General features: G+C 32.7%; 2 protein-coding genes across 49 annotated transcripts in view; one reads left to right on the plus strand and one right to left on the minus strand.

The window, feature by feature from the left end:
• LOC122635759 (microtubule-actin cross-linking factor 1) overlaps positions 1-7,425 on the plus strand; it is a 110,845-nt gene extending 103,420 nt beyond the window's left edge. For 35 of the 48 annotated variants that reach the window (XM_043826364.1, XM_043826367.1, XM_043826372.1 and 32 more), the window contains 8 exons: positions 484-629; positions 4,352-4,511; positions 4,656-4,793; positions 5,032-5,218; positions 5,701-5,763; positions 6,244-6,363; positions 6,734-6,793; positions 6,933-7,425. In XM_043826364.1, the coding sequence (XP_043682299.1) occupies positions 484-629; positions 4,352-4,511; positions 4,656-4,793; positions 5,032-5,218; positions 5,701-5,763; positions 6,244-6,363; positions 6,734-6,793; positions 6,933-7,098 (1,040 nt within the window). In that variant the 3' untranslated portion in view covers positions 7,099-7,425. Of the gene's footprint in view, positions 1-483; positions 630-2,223; positions 2,331-3,564; positions 3,627-4,351; positions 4,512-4,655; positions 4,794-5,031; positions 5,219-5,700; positions 5,764-6,243; positions 6,364-6,733; positions 6,794-6,932 lie in introns of those variants that run through there. The other 13 variants (XM_043826384.1, XM_043826375.1, XM_043826379.1 and 10 more) reach the window with 10 other exon arrangements.
• A 2,011-nt stretch (positions 7,426-9,436) lies between these two features.
• On the minus strand, positions 9,437-16,700 carry LOC122635772 (formin-2). Its single transcript, XM_043826411.1, has 10 exons — positions 16,302-16,700; positions 15,703-16,195; positions 15,167-15,367; positions 13,936-14,105; positions 11,987-13,559; positions 11,800-11,900; positions 11,450-11,734; positions 10,817-11,354; positions 10,491-10,744; positions 9,437-10,403 (listed from the first exon to the last, which is right to left on the minus strand). The coding sequence occupies exons 1-10, from the start codon at positions 16,698-16,700 to the stop codon at positions 10,236-10,238; spliced, it is 4,182 nt and encodes a 1,393-aa protein (XP_043682346.1). The 3' UTR covers positions 9,437-10,235.
• Between the last annotated feature and the right edge of the window lie 113 nt (positions 16,701-16,813).

Here is a 16,813-nt window from a genome sequence, read left to right on the forward strand (position 1 = left end):
TATATATATATATATATATATATATATATATATATATATATATATATATCTTGTCATTTCCATTCCTTCGTTGTACCTTTCTTTATACAATCTATTTTTTTGTCACAACTCTTCGCATCCATCGATAATTCGCATGATTTTTCAATTTTGTATCTATTTGTCTGATCGATTGTCTCTTTCTATCTATCTATCTCTCTCTCTCTCTTTCTCTCTCTCTCTTTCTGTTTCTTTAAAAAAAATACTCCATTTTTGAAAAAAAAAACTATCATATTCCGAAATTTAAATAATTTTAAAAACTCTCGCTGTCTCTCTCTATCTATCTATCTGTCTGTCTATCTGTCTATCTATCTATTTGTCTATCTATCTCTCTATCTATCTATCTATCTCTTTTTCTCTGTAAAAAAATCTTTGGCACCTCCTCTCATAACCCGGCATTTTCCCATAACGCCTTCCTTCTAACTGCGTGCACGCAATACACTGTAGCGAAGGGAAGAACCAATATCGAGCTGAGGGAGCAATTCATATTGGCGGATGGTGTCAGCCAGACAATGACAGCATTCAGGTCGAAGCCAAGCCCAACATCGACCCTTCAACGTACGCAAATGTCCTCAGCTGGACCCATCACCAAGGTAATGTCATCCAGTATGGTGAGCACAATCACATGGAAAAAAAGAAAATAAAATTGAAAAAAACTCTCATCGCAATATCAAATGAAAGAAAAAAAAAATAAGCTCTAGCCTCTTTCTATTAAACTTTCTATTCGAGGATCATCGTCAACGATTCTTTTCGGTCTTTTTTCTTTTTCTTTTTCATTTTTATTTTTTATAATTTCTCAATTGTTTTTCTTTTATTTTTCGTTTCTTCTTTTACTTGTATTTTTATTACATTTATATATTGAAACCGAAATGATCTGTTGTGATCCTTGCTTCGACACTTGCTCCACTTTCTTCACCATTTGTTTTCATCATTTTTCCACGATCCTGAAAACGAACTTAATACATGCATACATACATACATATATACATACATACATACATACATATGTACGTGGGATTATTATAATAGTTAGTTCGTTCTTTGGATCTAGAAAACTTCATTCATTCATTGCTTCATTCATATTCGCACATATACGTACATATTTTTGTGTATTAGTGTATTATATGGGAGAGATCGTATAATTCATGCATGATCAATTCTCGGATACCATGGATACTTTAATCATCTTATCGGTGAGTACTCTCGATGATCGGTTCGATAAACTCTTGAAAATTGGCGATAATAATTATTTAGGTATAATTTTTTATTTTGCATGAGCATGTGAAGGTTGACGAGAGGATAGCTGGTAGTATTCGCTGATAGAAATAGACGCTTTTATCATTCTCTATTTGATAAGATTTTAAAGAGGCATTGGTTCGCCTTGTGTGATAGTCATCGTGTCGGCTTTGGTAAGCAATTTTTTTGATAGGCGAAGGCGAAAGCAAATTAAAAAAATATATATATATAAAACAAAGGGAAGGAAAGATGAAAACAAAATATTTAATTTATCTTCATCTAATCGACGCATCAGCACCTCAGGAGATGTGATTTCAAGAAACAAAATTTTTATAGAAGGAAAACAAATTTTTCAAATAAATTAATTTCGATGATATAATCGCATGGAAAAATATATCTGGCGCCATCTGAAGAAAATTCCTAGAAACTTTTCGCCCGATGGTACAACAAACCAATTTTGTTGATAAAAAATGAGTTACAGCGAGTAGCTTGCAGGAATATACTTCAGGTGGCGCCACGGATACTTTTTATGCTATTTTACCATCATGGATTGATAAAAACAGTCTCGGAAAAAAAAACCTGTCTTCTCTGAAAAAAATGAAGTGTCATTGACCTTATTGGCAATTATGGGAATTTAAAAATATAGGAAGCTCTTCTTTTCTTACCTCTTTCTTTCTTTTTTTTTTCTTTCTTTTTTTTTTTTAAGAATGATCAAATGATCTATCAATGAATTGCTTTTTTACACGTATATAAATAACATAATAATTGTAATAAAAATATGAAAATAAACCCAAAGAAGAGTTTTCTTTCTCTAATCAATTCGAGTCATGAGAAACGACAGCTGCCTCGTCGAAACTTGAACGAGGTTGAGAAGAGAGAAAAAAAAGATTTTTCAGCATGAGAAATTGAGTTAGGTGGTATCATCGCTAAATTTTTCGTTTATGGGTGTAGCGGAGGAGTTTATGAGCCAGCTGATGCCGATATTTGAGAGTTTGAGGCAAAAGGAGGACCTTCCGTGCTCGTATCCCCTTCACATGCACGCCCCCTCTTATCACTGGGTAAATAACAAACAAGTTCTCTATTGTTTCTGCTGTCGTTTTAATACGAGATGATTTGTATATCTCTCTCTCTCTCTCTCTCTCTCTCTGTCTTTATTATTATTTTTTGTAACTCTATTTGTTTGTTTTTTGGGTTGATTTTAATTTAAAATGAGTTGATTGATCTTTGTGCGCTTGAAATCCATCTCACATTTAAAGTGCAAATGAAAAAAAAAACCTTTCCCCTTTAATTCTCAATGCCCTATCTCTCTCTCTCTCTCTCTCTCTCTCTCTCTCTCTCTCTCTCTCTCTCTCTCTCTCTCTCTCTCTCTCTCTCTCTCTCTCTCTCTCTCTCTCTGTTTCTCTCTCTTTCTCTGTTTCTCTCTCTCCTTCTTCCTCATAATTAGATCAGAACAAAATGTTCTTTTCTATCGATTTTAATTTCTTATCGCTTAAGATTACGTCTAAATGAGAGTAAGGGCATTGAGTTTAATCATTTAATAGCATGTTACCATTTTGAAAGCATCCTTTTCACGCTAGACGTGTGTTATATATTCACTGTTAATAAATTATTACATAAAAATTTAAGCGTGTATTTAGAGTGTGCTTTTACACATATATATATATTTTTTTATTCTAATTAGTAAATACTCTCTGTCTTCAAATTGAGGTTTAGATGAGAAATCATAGATTTTAGAATAAAAGAAGTAGTCATCAGACGATAGAAAACTTATTTTCTATAACTCTGAAACAATTAGCCAAAAATGTTCATTTTCTCTCGTTTAAGTTCCGCTTGTGTTTTTTAAAAAAGCTATATATAAGTTAATTTTGCTGCTGTTATTTTATATTCGTTCATTTTGATTAGTACGATTAGTTTCAAAAGCCTCGAATATTGTTCTACTATCCTCAAGCCCTATTTTCATTCGCGCGATATTCATATCCCCCTGCCCTTCTTCGATAACGCCTTGGACATGAACGAATTATAAATAAATTTTCCGACTCTCGAATCTTCGCTGAATTTTTTATTTATATATATATAAAACAATAATCGGTATAAAACTTTTTGGATATTTATCGGATACAATGCAATTTTATATGAGATATTAAAACGCAGGAAAATCTTTATTTCGTTCTTTTTTTTTTCTTTTTTTTCTAATATACACACAACACACATACACAGATATTTTATATGGTAGTTCTTTTAAATACGAATATCTGCATAACGATATGTGTCATGTATTGATGCGTTGCATAGTGGCGTTGATCGGAGATACTTCGAATCACCATAAACTACTGTATCTCTCCCAACTTCTTTTGGTAAGTCTGCATGTAATTCGTAGTTAAACGAAAAAATAAGAAAAAAATAAATAAATAAATAAATAAAAAATCACATCCTCATCATATTCTTCATCATCTATCATCATCATATTCTTCATGTTCTTCTCCTTTCCTCTCTTTTCATTTCTTTTTTTGATCTATTTTATTTTTATTCTCGTAAGTTTTAAGGTGGTCTTTTTTTTTCTCTTTTTTTTTTATTATACATTTAAGTCAAGTACGAACAAACTCTGTCATTTACATATTCATTAATAATAATTTTAAAAATATATACATCTTTTTTTGTGTATTGTTCATACTTGATTATTTCAAAAATTCATCATTAAAACTTTGTAACAATTATAGATTTCAATCGCAGTAGTGTCTGAATAAATCCGAATAGTTAATTGCATTGATAATTCATTATAAATTTTTAATTATCCTTGATAGATACGCTTTCTGCATTCGTAATTATAAACATTTCATTCACAATCACGAATTTGCTTTGTCATTATTTGCCAAAAAATTTTTTCATTTCATTCATTCGAACACAGAATATCAAATTTTCATCAATCATTTTTAAATAAATGTGAAAATAAATAATCACAAGACACTCTCGTAAATGTTCATAGCCATCGAAATTGTACACAGTTATCGTCCAATGTTTTTATCAATTATTTCGAACATTAATTAAAAAAAATCATTTTCCCTCTTTTTTACGAATATAGGTGAGAGAACGAAGCGCACGAAGCGTACCAATGGGTCAATCAAGAGCATCCCGTTCATCCCTAAGTGCAGGTACACCAGATAGTTTGAGTGACAATGAAGGTTCATTCAGAATATCTGCCAGAAAAACTAGCACACCTTATAGAAGCAATCTCACACCAGGTAAATTATCTTTTGATTTGAGAATCGTATTCTCTTTTGAATTTCATTGATTTAATTTATCTTGCAATTAACAAACTTTATCTTTGAATGAAATTAATTCAATATCTAAAATTGTTTAAAATTAAAATGATATTTTTCTGATAGGTGGTAGCCGACCTTCGAGTAGACCAGCCTCAAGGCCAGCTTCGAGACCAACAAGTAGACCAGGTAGTAGGCCAGCTTCACGACAAGGAAGTAAACCACCAAGTCGTTATGGTTCCACACAATCATTAGATAGTACAGGTAAATTATAATTAAAAACATAAGAAGAAAAAAATATATATTTTTTAAATCTTCATTCTATTTTTGTTCACTCAAAAATTAATACATATTTATTTCGTATTCGTAGATTGATCTCTGCTAAATATAAATTTCACATGAAATAATTATTTGATCAAACAAAAAAAAGATTGATTACGATAATTTGTATATAAAATTCTTATCAAAGTATTTCTGACATTAAATTTATTTTGATTTATAGACGAAGCAGGTACACCAAGTCGCATTCCTCGTAGAACTGCTGTAGGTACAACAGGCAACACACCAACATCTAGCAGACATAATAGCATTTCTGGTAGACGATTAGGTACGCCTGTCAACGGAGCTAGTTCTAGACCACGTACACCAACTGGTCTGGTTAGTCCAGCTAGTGGCAGTGCAACATCTAGGTCTGTGTTCTTTTAATAAACTTTGCTTAGTAATTAATATTCTCAGAAACACTAACTTAGAATTTGCATTAAGCTCGTTCGTTAATTCGCATAGTCAGCAAGAAATTATAGCAATTATAACGAAGTAACGATGTACTATTATTCTCAATAATCTATTATTATTTTCTTTTCTCTATTTTTTTCTTTTCTTCTCTTTTTTTTTTAATTTTATAGTTTAGATTGCAATACATTTTAGTATGCTTTGCGTTTTGTATTAAATTTAAATTTAATTTCATATTTAGATCCACCACAACATGCGTTAATTACTATATTAATAATAATAATAATAATAATAATAATAATAATAATAATAATAATAATAATAATAATAATAATAATAATAATAATAATAATAATAATAATAATAATAATAATATCACTGAAGGTGATTTGTTAAGCTCCAGAATAATAGTTAACCCTTCTCGTTAATAACATTTTTTTAGGTTTGGCTCAATCCATAGAGCTTCGAGCATACCAACCCTGACTGGTGTCGGAACACCGATCAGGTAAAGCATACATTAACCGTTAGAAAATGATTAATGAAAGAGAACAGTTGGCTTGGCTTTAATTGCTTTTGTGATAGTTGATTAGAAAAATTATAAATCTAAAGGAGCTTTTAAATAATCGTGAGGTTCAAATGTTGGTGGTGGAACAGATGCTTATTATTTATTTGTTTTCAGTTTAGTTGTTTAAGTTCCTTTTTTCATTCTTTTTTTTTTCATTAAAAACATCTATTTTGTGTGTGTGTGTATATATATATATATATATATATATATATATATATATATTTATGTATGTATATATGCATATATCAGAATGAAAAAATAAATAATCGTCGTCATTAACTACTAACTAACATTGACGGTATTGAAATATATCATAACGATGAAATATACTAATCTAATTGTGTGAATGTCTGTTAATCGTTGCCATCTATATTTAACAATTCATGTTAACAAACTAATATTCGAATGGTGATGGTTTAGCCGGTCTAGGATACCTGTTTATGTGGGAATGGACATAAAATCCCCTCAATCAACAACCAGCAATATTTCAACTCATTCGACACAAAGCAACCATTCTACAATTTCTACTGATTCTACTGGGTATGACGAATGTTCTCTCTCTTTCTCTTTCTTTCTCTTCCTGTTCTATATCACTTCAATATTATAAAATACTAATCATTTCTTTTTTCTATTCTACTTTGATCTATCCTGTGTTATATTTAACGGTGTGACTTCATCTTTAGATCATTCTGTTTCATTTTGTTGCAATCATAAATCTCAATCATAAGCATGTTGCATATCATCGATTAAAATGAATATTTCTTTATGTGTTAGAGATATGCTTGTCTATTGAAATTGCATAATGAAACGTATTAAACTATGCAATAATAATAACATTCACATGCCAATAGAAACAAGCAACAACGACAATAACAACAACTAACTATCTATCTATTTTTCACAATGCCAGGAGCAGTTCCATCTGTACAAATTCAGCAACTAACATCCCATTGGCTGTTAAACACGCTAGGTAATAATGACTAATCCCTAATATAATTGAAATCATTTGTTAAACCAGAGTTGTCGAACGAGACAAAAATGGTCGAGACGTAAATGGTCGATTGTAAAAAATAATATCTTTTTTTTTCTTTGTTTTTTCTCTATCACAGAACGCGCACACCGTCCAGTGGTTCGAGCACACCACTGCCACCGTCTCTAAAATTATCAAGAAAACCATCAGGAGCATCAGACACTTCAGTCTCAAATACTACGTCAAGTGGAACTCGTAAAGGGAAACCAACGCCTATCGATCAAAGAGCACCTTTCCGACTGTAATCTCGACAATTTCTTTTTTGCCTAACAATAATCGAATATTTATCGAGGAGCTTTTTATCTTATCCTACGTGTTTGCCTATCGAAGGAAAAGAGAACAAAAAAAAAGAAAATGATGATAATAATAATAATAATAATTATCTTGCTTTTCCATGCCAAATACACGTTAGTAGAAATAATCTGAGTAATCGTATAAGATCGATTGAAGGAGAAAAAAATGAAAACGAAAGAAATTATTAACTAAAAAAAGAATAAAAAAATTAATAAAATGAAGAAAGCTATATATCACGAAGGAATAACAGGATTACGAGAATGATGTGAGAGAGAGAGCGAGAGAGAGAAAAAGAGAGAAGGGGAACACTTGCATTTTATCCGGGTATAGATAAAGAGAAGGAATGAAGTATTCGATTTTTATTTTTTCAATTTATATTTCATTTCAATTCTTTTCGCGCCTGGATGTTTGCTGTCTGTTAAAAAAGGAGCACAAATTCTAGTACGAAGTATATACTCTTCGTAAGTGAAGAATGAGAAGCCAACTCTTTAGTTTGTTCCCGATAGGATGAGCTTATTATAAATATTTGTCTATTATGTAATATATCTATAAGATTATACATGAAGGATATATAAGAAAGAGAGATAGAGAGGAAAGAGAAGAGACTTTTATCGGCGATGTGCGTTGAAAAGTCTTTATTCGATAAGAAATATTATACTATGAATCGATAAAGAAAATATCGAGAAGGTATAAAAAAAAAAATAAAAAATAAAAAAAAACGAAAAAGAAAACTGGGTATTGATATAATCAATTCACTCAAGACTTTGAGAGCTATTGTGCGTTATATTCATGCGCTTGAACATCGAAAAAGTTGAAACTGTTTCGAGATAAAAGTAATAATAATAAAAAAAATATATTATATATATATTTAAAAAAAGACTTAACAATATTAAAAAAAGAAAACCGAATTGTTAAACGTATTAACGTACTAATATTATTACTATTACTCTGGCGCGTAAAACATTTTTTATTTTATTTTTTTTTTTTTTTTTTTTGGTTTTTCTTTATAACTGTTTAATTATTATAATGTAATTATATTTGATATGTGTAATTTTTAGATTGCTTAGGTATCACACGCGAATTTTTTATAATAAACCGAAAAGTACATAAAATAATGTACAATTAGTATTTTTCTCCAATGGATCTACGCGTAATTCCTTTTGTGTGCGTTGTATACGTATGTGTAGATCATCGTTCACTTTCATAGTATTGTATTTGTTCTTCCTTTTTTTTTCTTCTTTTTTTATAATAATAATTGAGAGAGAGAGAGAGAGAGAGAGAGAAAGAGAGAATGAAAGAGAGTGAGAAAGAGAGAGAGAGAGAAAGAGAGAGAGAAAGAGAGAAGGAAGTTTATCTTATCATTTATTTATAAAAAAAAAAATGAACGAGAAAAGAGAAAGATCCGAACAAAGTGATCTTTTTGTATTTCTATTATAAGAATTTATATTTTTTTCTTTCTCTCGCTAAGATGCACATTTTTTTTGCTGAAAGTTATTTAATTATATTGCAATTGTGTGAAAAAAGGAAAAAAGAAAACGTCGAAGAAATATATAACCGAGGTGTAAATATTGATATACATTATGTTTTTTCACCTGACGTTCTATCATTTTGAGAAAGAGTTCATTTTACCATAGAAACATGTTCAAATTGGAAGTAACATGGTATGGAAGAGATCATAATCAAACTTAGTTTTATTAATACGAAGGCACAAATTATTCAATGTAATGTGTTGTATTTTTCTTTATTATTATTATTATGTTACACGAAAGACATCGTAAAGTTAAAAAGAAAAAAAAATGAAAAAAAAAACTAAGAAAAATGAACTATACAATAGATGAATCTTTGCGGTATTTGAAAACAGGTGGACATACAGGAAAAAAAAATATTGTGTATTAAAGCTATTATAATGTACGTGAACTCTCCGCAAAAGGTTTACGGACTTTTTTAGAACGAAGCTTGTGTAATGTTTCGTGATAAAGAAGTCTTTCGCGATAGACATTTCCAATTTTTTATAATGCAAACGCGATTAATACGATGACACATTAATATAACACGTTTACGTATAACACAATTACATGTGTTAACAATCTTTTGAACTTTGTTTTCACCTTACTGTACAATTCTGTATTATTGCTGATGATGCAGTGAAAAAGATATAAATATATACATAAATTAAGAGCTTCATTATTATTTAAACTTTTTAAAACATACTAAGTGTATTTTTGTTAAAGAAATAAAAGCAGGTAGGTATGGAAAAGGATTAAAAACCGGACTTTTTACCGCCGCATATAAATATACAAAGTTTTTTTTATTAAACATTTTTTATCAATATCTCTCTCTACAATAAACAGTTTATATAAAATTCGTAAGAAAAACTTAACACGGTGTTTAGGCGTGAGCTCTATGTGCGGATTAACATATAATAAATCGTTGGGATTATGATTAACAACGATTAAATCAATAACCAGATAATTGTGTTATTTATCGTTGAAGAGACGCAGTAAAGATCTATAGCGTTCTATAGCGCAAGATCGGGACGGATATTTTACCGATGCGACTTTTTATTTTTATTTTCTTTTTTTTCTTTTTTGTTTTTTTTTTTTTATATATATATATACAAATTTTTAACAAAGTTTATATATTTATTTAATTAATTAATCCAACGAGAATACTGATCGGAACCCATATTTTATCATAATTATAAAAAAATAATATTAATAAATAATTGAGATACAAAAATATAAATATGTAACATGCTTAATCAAGACAAAATATAAATAATTTAAATAAAGAAATAGGAATATGTTTGACAAAACGATTATACAAAAAAAAAAGGAAAATAATAGATAGATTATAAATATAACATTATTCAACAAAAATAGAAAGTATCGATTTCATTCAAAATGAATTGTTTTTGAGCCATAATTGAAATTATATTTATACGACTATATCTGTGATTTAATTTATTATTTAATTTTCAATATTCTCTTATGATTCGTTTTTCTTTTTTTTTCTTTTTCTTTTTTTTAATTTTCTACCCGATATTTCATATCGATTTAATTCATTTCCTTTTATCTAATTGAAATTATCACGCGTCATACTTCTTAGAAAGTTTTTCTTTTTTTAATATCCTAGCTTTTAATCCATGAGGATCTAATTTTTTTCTTTGAACATTTCTCTTACTTTCAAGTCTCTTCCAAATCTCTTGTTCCATTTTTTCTTTTCTTAGACGTTGCTGTTCCTTCTTCCATATATCCTGCGAAGAAGAATTAGTTTGTAAATGAGAAAACATAAAACATTTTCAATCTTACATCAATTTGAAAATTAATACCTGAAACCCTACCTTGAAATCATGACAGAAATTTAACCATAGTGAAAAGAATTGATTAGGATCAGCTGTGTCCAAAGTTGCACCCTTAGGTATGAATTGATAAAATTGCATAACAATTTTAAATTTCTTTTTGGCCTCGACTAATGCTTTATTTTCGTTTTCTAATTCCGTCGTGGCACTGGTAAAGAAAGCGTTCATATTTTCTTTAAATACCCGAGCATTAGGCGGATTAGATTCGATCACAGCTTCGTATTTTGTTTTGCAAGCTAAAAACAAAGTAAATGAATTTAAAAAAAAAAGAAATAAGTTTATTTATTAGATCAAAAAATAATGTTTACCTTTCAATTGATCGTCCAGCCTTTGAAGTTCCTTCGTAATATCTTCAAAGTTTATCGTCGAAGCTGCTTTGATATCAGCTGGCTCAGGTACAGGCAAAGGTAATGGTTCATCAAAATTACAATCCTTTTCCTGAGCTAATCGTGCTTTTACGATGTAATGTAGTAAAGTAATACCCGGTACTTTAGATTTAACATCCTTCAATTTGTCAAGAATTTCCAAATGAAAGCCATCCGCCTGTCCTCTCATCATGTTACCACCGTTCATATAATTTCCTAAAGTTAATATAAGTGCCATCACCTTCTTCAATGAATTAGAATTGTTCAAGTAATCACAAATCGTCTTTAAATTCGTCAATTTGCTCGAAACGGATGAAATAGCATCTTGAAATTCGGATTGGAACACCAAACAAGCCATTCTTTCACTGAAGTGATCTATTCCTGCTAATCGTTTTAAAAAAATCTCTGGACGATCCAATGGAACTTCTGAATTAGTTTCTTCGTGAGCAACTATTTCGTCTAATTCTTTTTGTGTAGCTCTCTGTAAAAAAAATAATTTTAAAAAAAGCAAGGGAAAATAAATTTTTATTTTAAATTAATTTTTTTGATTTTAACAAATTCAAAATTCATACTAACAACTTCGTAAATTTGTTGTAGTGCTTCGAGACTGATCACACTTGTATCCAGATTATAAACAGCATTTTCAACTTCAGTGAAATCTACGTGTAAACTTTTTTCCAAAATGCCAACAGTTTTCGATCGTTTTGAGTCGAGTATCTTAGCTGGCTGCACTTTCGATGGTTTAGCCACATCCTCCCCTTTTCTTGCAAGTTTCCGTTCAGTGACTTGGCGTGAAAATAAATTTGTAAATTCTGTGATATCGAGGTCTTTTTCTTCTTCTAATTCCGCCCAAAAAGACGTCTATGAAATTGATTCGAATAAATTAATGAAATCTAAACTATTATAAAATATAATTTTAATTTTACCATAGACTCTCCTATACTGGAAGCAGCCATCGGTGCTAAGATTCTCGTCCAGTAGAGTGGCTTCATTGGTACTACAGGATTTAAAGGTTGTTTTCTCAATGCTGAAAGAAAAAAAAATGAAGATTTATAAAACATTCTTGATATTCTCAATTTTGTTTAGGAAGTAGTCCGTTTCGTTGTTACTTACTCGATCTGCTAGGAGGATTCCAGCCTCCAATAGGAGGAGCAGGTAAAGGAGTTGGAGTAGAAGCGAATGGTGGTGGAGGTGGCGGTGGTCCTGATGCATTTGAGCCAGGACCTGCTCCCGTGATCGAGGTAGAAAATAGAGGAGGTGGTGGCGGTGGTCCAGTCATACCTGGCATTGGTGGTGGTGGTGGTCCAGTTATTCCTGGCATTGGTGGTGCTGGAGGTCCAGATGTTCCTGGCATTGGTGGTGGTGGTGGTCCAGATGTTCCTGGCATTGGTGGAGGTGGTGGTGGTCCAGATGTTCCTGGCATTGGTGGAGGTGGTGGTGGTCCAGTCATGCCTGGCATTGGTGGTGGTGGTGGTGGTGGTGGTGGTCCAGTCATGCCTGGCATTGGTGGTGGTGGCGGTGGTGGCGGTGGTAGTCCAGTCATGCCTGGCATTAGTGGAGGAGGAGGTGGCGATGGCCCTGACATTCCTGGTATTGGTGGTGGTGGAGGAGGTTGTGATCCAATTATTCCAGGCATTGGTGGTGGTGGTGGAGGAGGTGGAGGTCCACTAATTGCAGGCATAGGTGGTGGTGGTGGTGGTGGCGGTGGTGGTGAAGATACAGAACTTTGTCCTATCAATCCTGGCATTGGAGGTGGTGCAGGTGGTGGTTGTGAAAATTGTACTTGTGTAGTACTTGGCATAGGAGGAGGTGGAGGTATACACAAAGTTTGTAAATCTAACGAGGATGGTGGAGATGGTAATGGTGGTGAGATACACGTAGCTAATAACGCCGGAACTTGTTTCGATTGAGAATTAATATTAGATTCCGTTACTATCGAAAGTAACGGAGGAGGTGGTAGTAGTAGTGGAGGAGGGGGAGGAGGAGGAGGAGGAGGAGGTGGAGCTGGTGGGGGAGAGCAGGTCTGTGATGTATCTTCTTGCACTTTTCCATTCACTAAGGCCGTTCTTTCGACACCCTCGACGGTAAGAATTGACAAGGATAATTTGGTTTTGGATAACTCAATTATTTCTGTTTTAACAGACATTTTTCTTTCAGATGTTTCACTTACGATTTCTCCATTCACAGTATGAGATAAATTACTCTCCTGATTTTTAGTATCTTCGTTATCCGGTGAAAGTGAATTTTGAGTAGAAATTTGAATCTTCGATCTCTCGTCTTTCAATAACATTCGTAGATTAGTTATTTCAGGTTCTTCTTTAGATTCCTTCGATTGGCTAGAGACGACAGATTTGTTAGGCAAAACGGGTGAACTGTCGAGAGAGATTACCGTGACTCTCTCTCCATCGCTAACACTCGTCGCTGCTGATGCACTTTTGTAATCGTTTGATGAAGGCGAACTTGCACTTGTACCGGTCGGCGATACACTTTTTGGAGATGTTTGAACACACTTGTCCTGTGCCATCGTAGATACATCCTTATTTTGTTTTCTTAATCTTTCAATCTCGTTCCTCAGATCGATCAATTCCTTTTCCAATCTTTCGATATCCTCGTTTGTTTTAAATCGTTTCAAAGTTTCGGTAGGGGACAATGTATCGTATTGATTTCGATGATTACCAGAAGATACCTGCAGCAAATTTGTAATCTTGTTAGTCGAAAACATATCTAGTTTTAACTACTGTGATTATAATATATACAGAGTCTATAGAATCTGAAAAAAATTATAAATCATATTCAACTATCTCGGCTAATCGTAGAAGTGGAAACGAATATGATATAAAGGTTAAAAGCCACGGTGACAAGGTCGCGAGATTAAAATTCTTACTTTGTCCTGGAATTTTCGATGGTTGAAGGAGATCGATAAATATGCGATAGGTTTCGTCATTCGACGTCACCGTTCACTTGTCAGGTGAAGCAGCTTATCGTATCGCTATTCATAACTTTCTATTCGTGTAAAACTTATTAAAATAATCGTATGTAAATATTCATCTAATGATACTTACCGTATGTGAAATATTACTTGTGCTATCTTTATCTGAAAATGATCGAAGAAGACCGGTTGATACTAAACGAGAATAAAAAGCCAAATCAAGTTTTTCACGTTCCGCATCTGTCAGTTGAGATTTTAAATGTTCTGGTAACTCCGACGTCAATACTTCTATCAAACGTAATCCTGAAAGAAAGTACAAAAAAATTAGAAACCTTGAAGATCGTTCGTGATAACACTTTTTTTCTCAATCTTTGTATGAAAGACTTAACGAAAGTAAAAATATCGTAGTGTTAGGAGAAAACGTATGAAAGAGTTATCATTGTGCACGTGGACAAGAGAATACAAGCTTTTATCACGTAGGTCTCTTTCTCCTCCCTCTTTCTCGTGACTTATTATCGTAATACTATAAAATTCATATTTTTCGCATAATCATATTATTTCAAAATGTGAGAATTCTTTTTTTTTCTAATATACGAAATTTTTTGATTCTAAAAAACAGCACGCATATGAATATTAATCTTTTTGTATTTTAAATATAAATAATTTTGATGTAAAACACAAAGTGTAAAATGAAGTATAGTTATTAATATGGATTGACAGATAAATTCAATTTCCTCTACATTGATTAATAAAAGAAAGAAAGAAGAAAAAAGTGATATTGATCGACTCTGATCTCGTCGTTCACGAGATGTCACTTTTAATGGAAAAATTCAATAAGAAATGACAAGCACACTGCGATAATATCACACTTCTGTCATCCAGCCAAATGTCAACGTCAAAAATACTTGCTCGACATTTTACATAGCGCTTAACAATCGACCGAATTCCAATAGAAAACTAAAAAGAGGTTTCAACGAGAAACCTCTGTGTCTCTCTTATCAGTGTAAACGCGTCTGCTTTCATTATCGTTCAACACATATACACAGTAACATGCTTTTAACATGATCTACGCCTCTCGAGTTCTTTATAAAAATTAATCGTCCGATTACCGTTCTCCGGATCATTCTTCGTCCTTTTAAAATGATACGAGAATTTTTATAATTTTAATCGGGTGTAAACAAAACTGACATAAACGTTTAATTATGATCGCGTCGAAACAAATGATTGTATATATCGGTTGCTATTTTTAGTCTTTCAAATATATCTAATCTTTTTTCTATAATCAGAATTTCTGTTCTTCGAAAGAATGACTCAATTCGAAATATATTTTAAATTAATTATGATCGTATTTAATTTCTACTCACCTTCGAATTTACTATAAAGACCGTAATCGAGCTTGCGTGGTATAACTTTTGCATTCTCGTTGATTTTAGAATCAAGACTAGCACGATCTAAAACCAAATTTGCTACTCTTCTAAGTACTTGACTTTCAGGCGAAGTTTCGTACATGGTATGTCTTCTATGTGGTGTCTTTCTAGTATCACTGGCTGGTGATTGCGAGATGTCTGGGAATAATAAAAATTATCATTCAGATGAGTATATAAAAATTTTGAGACAAAAAAAGAAAAAGAGAGAGAAAGAGAGAGTATTGAACTTTCGCAAGGAAACATCGTGACTCGTGAAAAATGATAGTAGGTAATTAAAGAGATAAGTATTTTTACAAACACAAATCAAACATTTAAGCTGTTGATGATAAGAATGATATTAGGTAACAAGCAAATACATTTAATCTCGAACTTCCTCGTTCGTTTTTAGATCTAATCGAAAGAAAATGGATCGATTAATAGCATTAATTTTAATAAAATCGTAATAAAATGAGAAAAATCAATCGGATCCTTACTTAGTTGCGAGGGTGTAGGAGGTAATTGAATCTTCTTATGCCTTAGGACAGCAAATGGTGATCTTTTATCGCTGTGATCATCGCGTGATGAGACAGAAGCCACCAGTGTATCCGTCGAAGACGGAGTAATAGGAGCGCATTGCGTTTCCGCAGGTAATGGAGCTTCCTCTGGATCGGTAAAGACACTGTCACTGGAAGATTCCTGACTGAGCGGTGCAGATATCTCGGCTACTAGCAAACCTTTGTTGGCTAGACGCCAGGAGTCGGTGACCAGCAACGTAGATGATGGGTTCGTTAGGCTCACCGGCGTTGTGTTAGTTCCAATACTCGGTTCTTTCGATGTTGAGCCTGTTCCATTGATGATACTAGACATTCCACTAGGTGTTTTATCGATCATCTCGTTCTCAACATCATGAGGAATATTTGTAGCTGATGATTCCCCATGATGTTGAGATTGCGAACTTGATTTTACATCGGGCGTTGTCTTTCCGACCTGTAGGATATCGATACGATTGAAAATGATTTCTAATCGTTTAATAAATTCCTTATGATGGTAATAAAAATTTTCTGAATTATTAAGAGAGATCGATTGCACCAACCTCAGATTTGGCTATCGGTGGTTTAGGTGCTTGTCTCTTAGCTGGAGTTTGTAACTTCTCAATGGAAGATTTGTATATGTGTGCGCTCTTGCCGATCTCGAAACTAGCCACATCTTCTAAACTCTTTGAACTTTTCTTTCCTTCGATTTTTGCTATATCAGCAAATTCAGGAATGTCGACGCTCGGATATGTAACATTTGCGACATCCCTTACCTTCTTCCCTTTCTTCTTACCATCACTTTGTAAATTACCCATGAGATTACGGATGGTGGACACCGAGGAAGCACCGTTTTCCCCGTAGAGAGCTCTCAGAGACTCGATCCAGCGGCGAGAAAAGTCGCGCAGCTTCGGCGCCCAAGGCCGCGCCTGAGCCGCGACTGCGTCCTGCGGCCGATGCATTTGCCCGGTCCGGTCGATAATCGAGACAAATTTTGTGTCTAACAGAACGCTGTGTTCAAGTCGAGGATTTTTAAGGAAGAAGAGAAGAAGAAGAAGAAAAAGAAAAAGGATCA

This window comes from Vespula pensylvanica, chromosome 19 (assembly GCF_014466175.1).
Source record: "Vespula pensylvanica isolate Volc-1 chromosome 19, ASM1446617v1, whole genome shotgun sequence".
Lineage (NCBI taxonomy): Eukaryota > Metazoa > Arthropoda > Insecta > Hymenoptera > Vespidae > Vespula > Vespula pensylvanica.

Excerpts from the sequence above, each read along its gene's own strand:
- LOC122635772 (XM_043826411.1), bottom strand. The coding sequence starts at position 16,700 with ATGCATCGGCCGCAGGACGCAGTCGCGGCTCAGGCGCGGCCTTGGGCG. Across the intron at positions 11,355-11,449 it reads TACAACAAATTTACGAAGTT|AGAGCTACACAAAAAGAATT; the intron begins GTTAGTATGAAT and ends TTTTTTTTACAG. Across the intron at positions 10,404-10,490 it reads ATTTCTGTCATGATTTCAAG|GATATATGGAAGAAGGAACA; the intron begins GTAGGGTTTCAG and ends TCTTCTTCGCAG.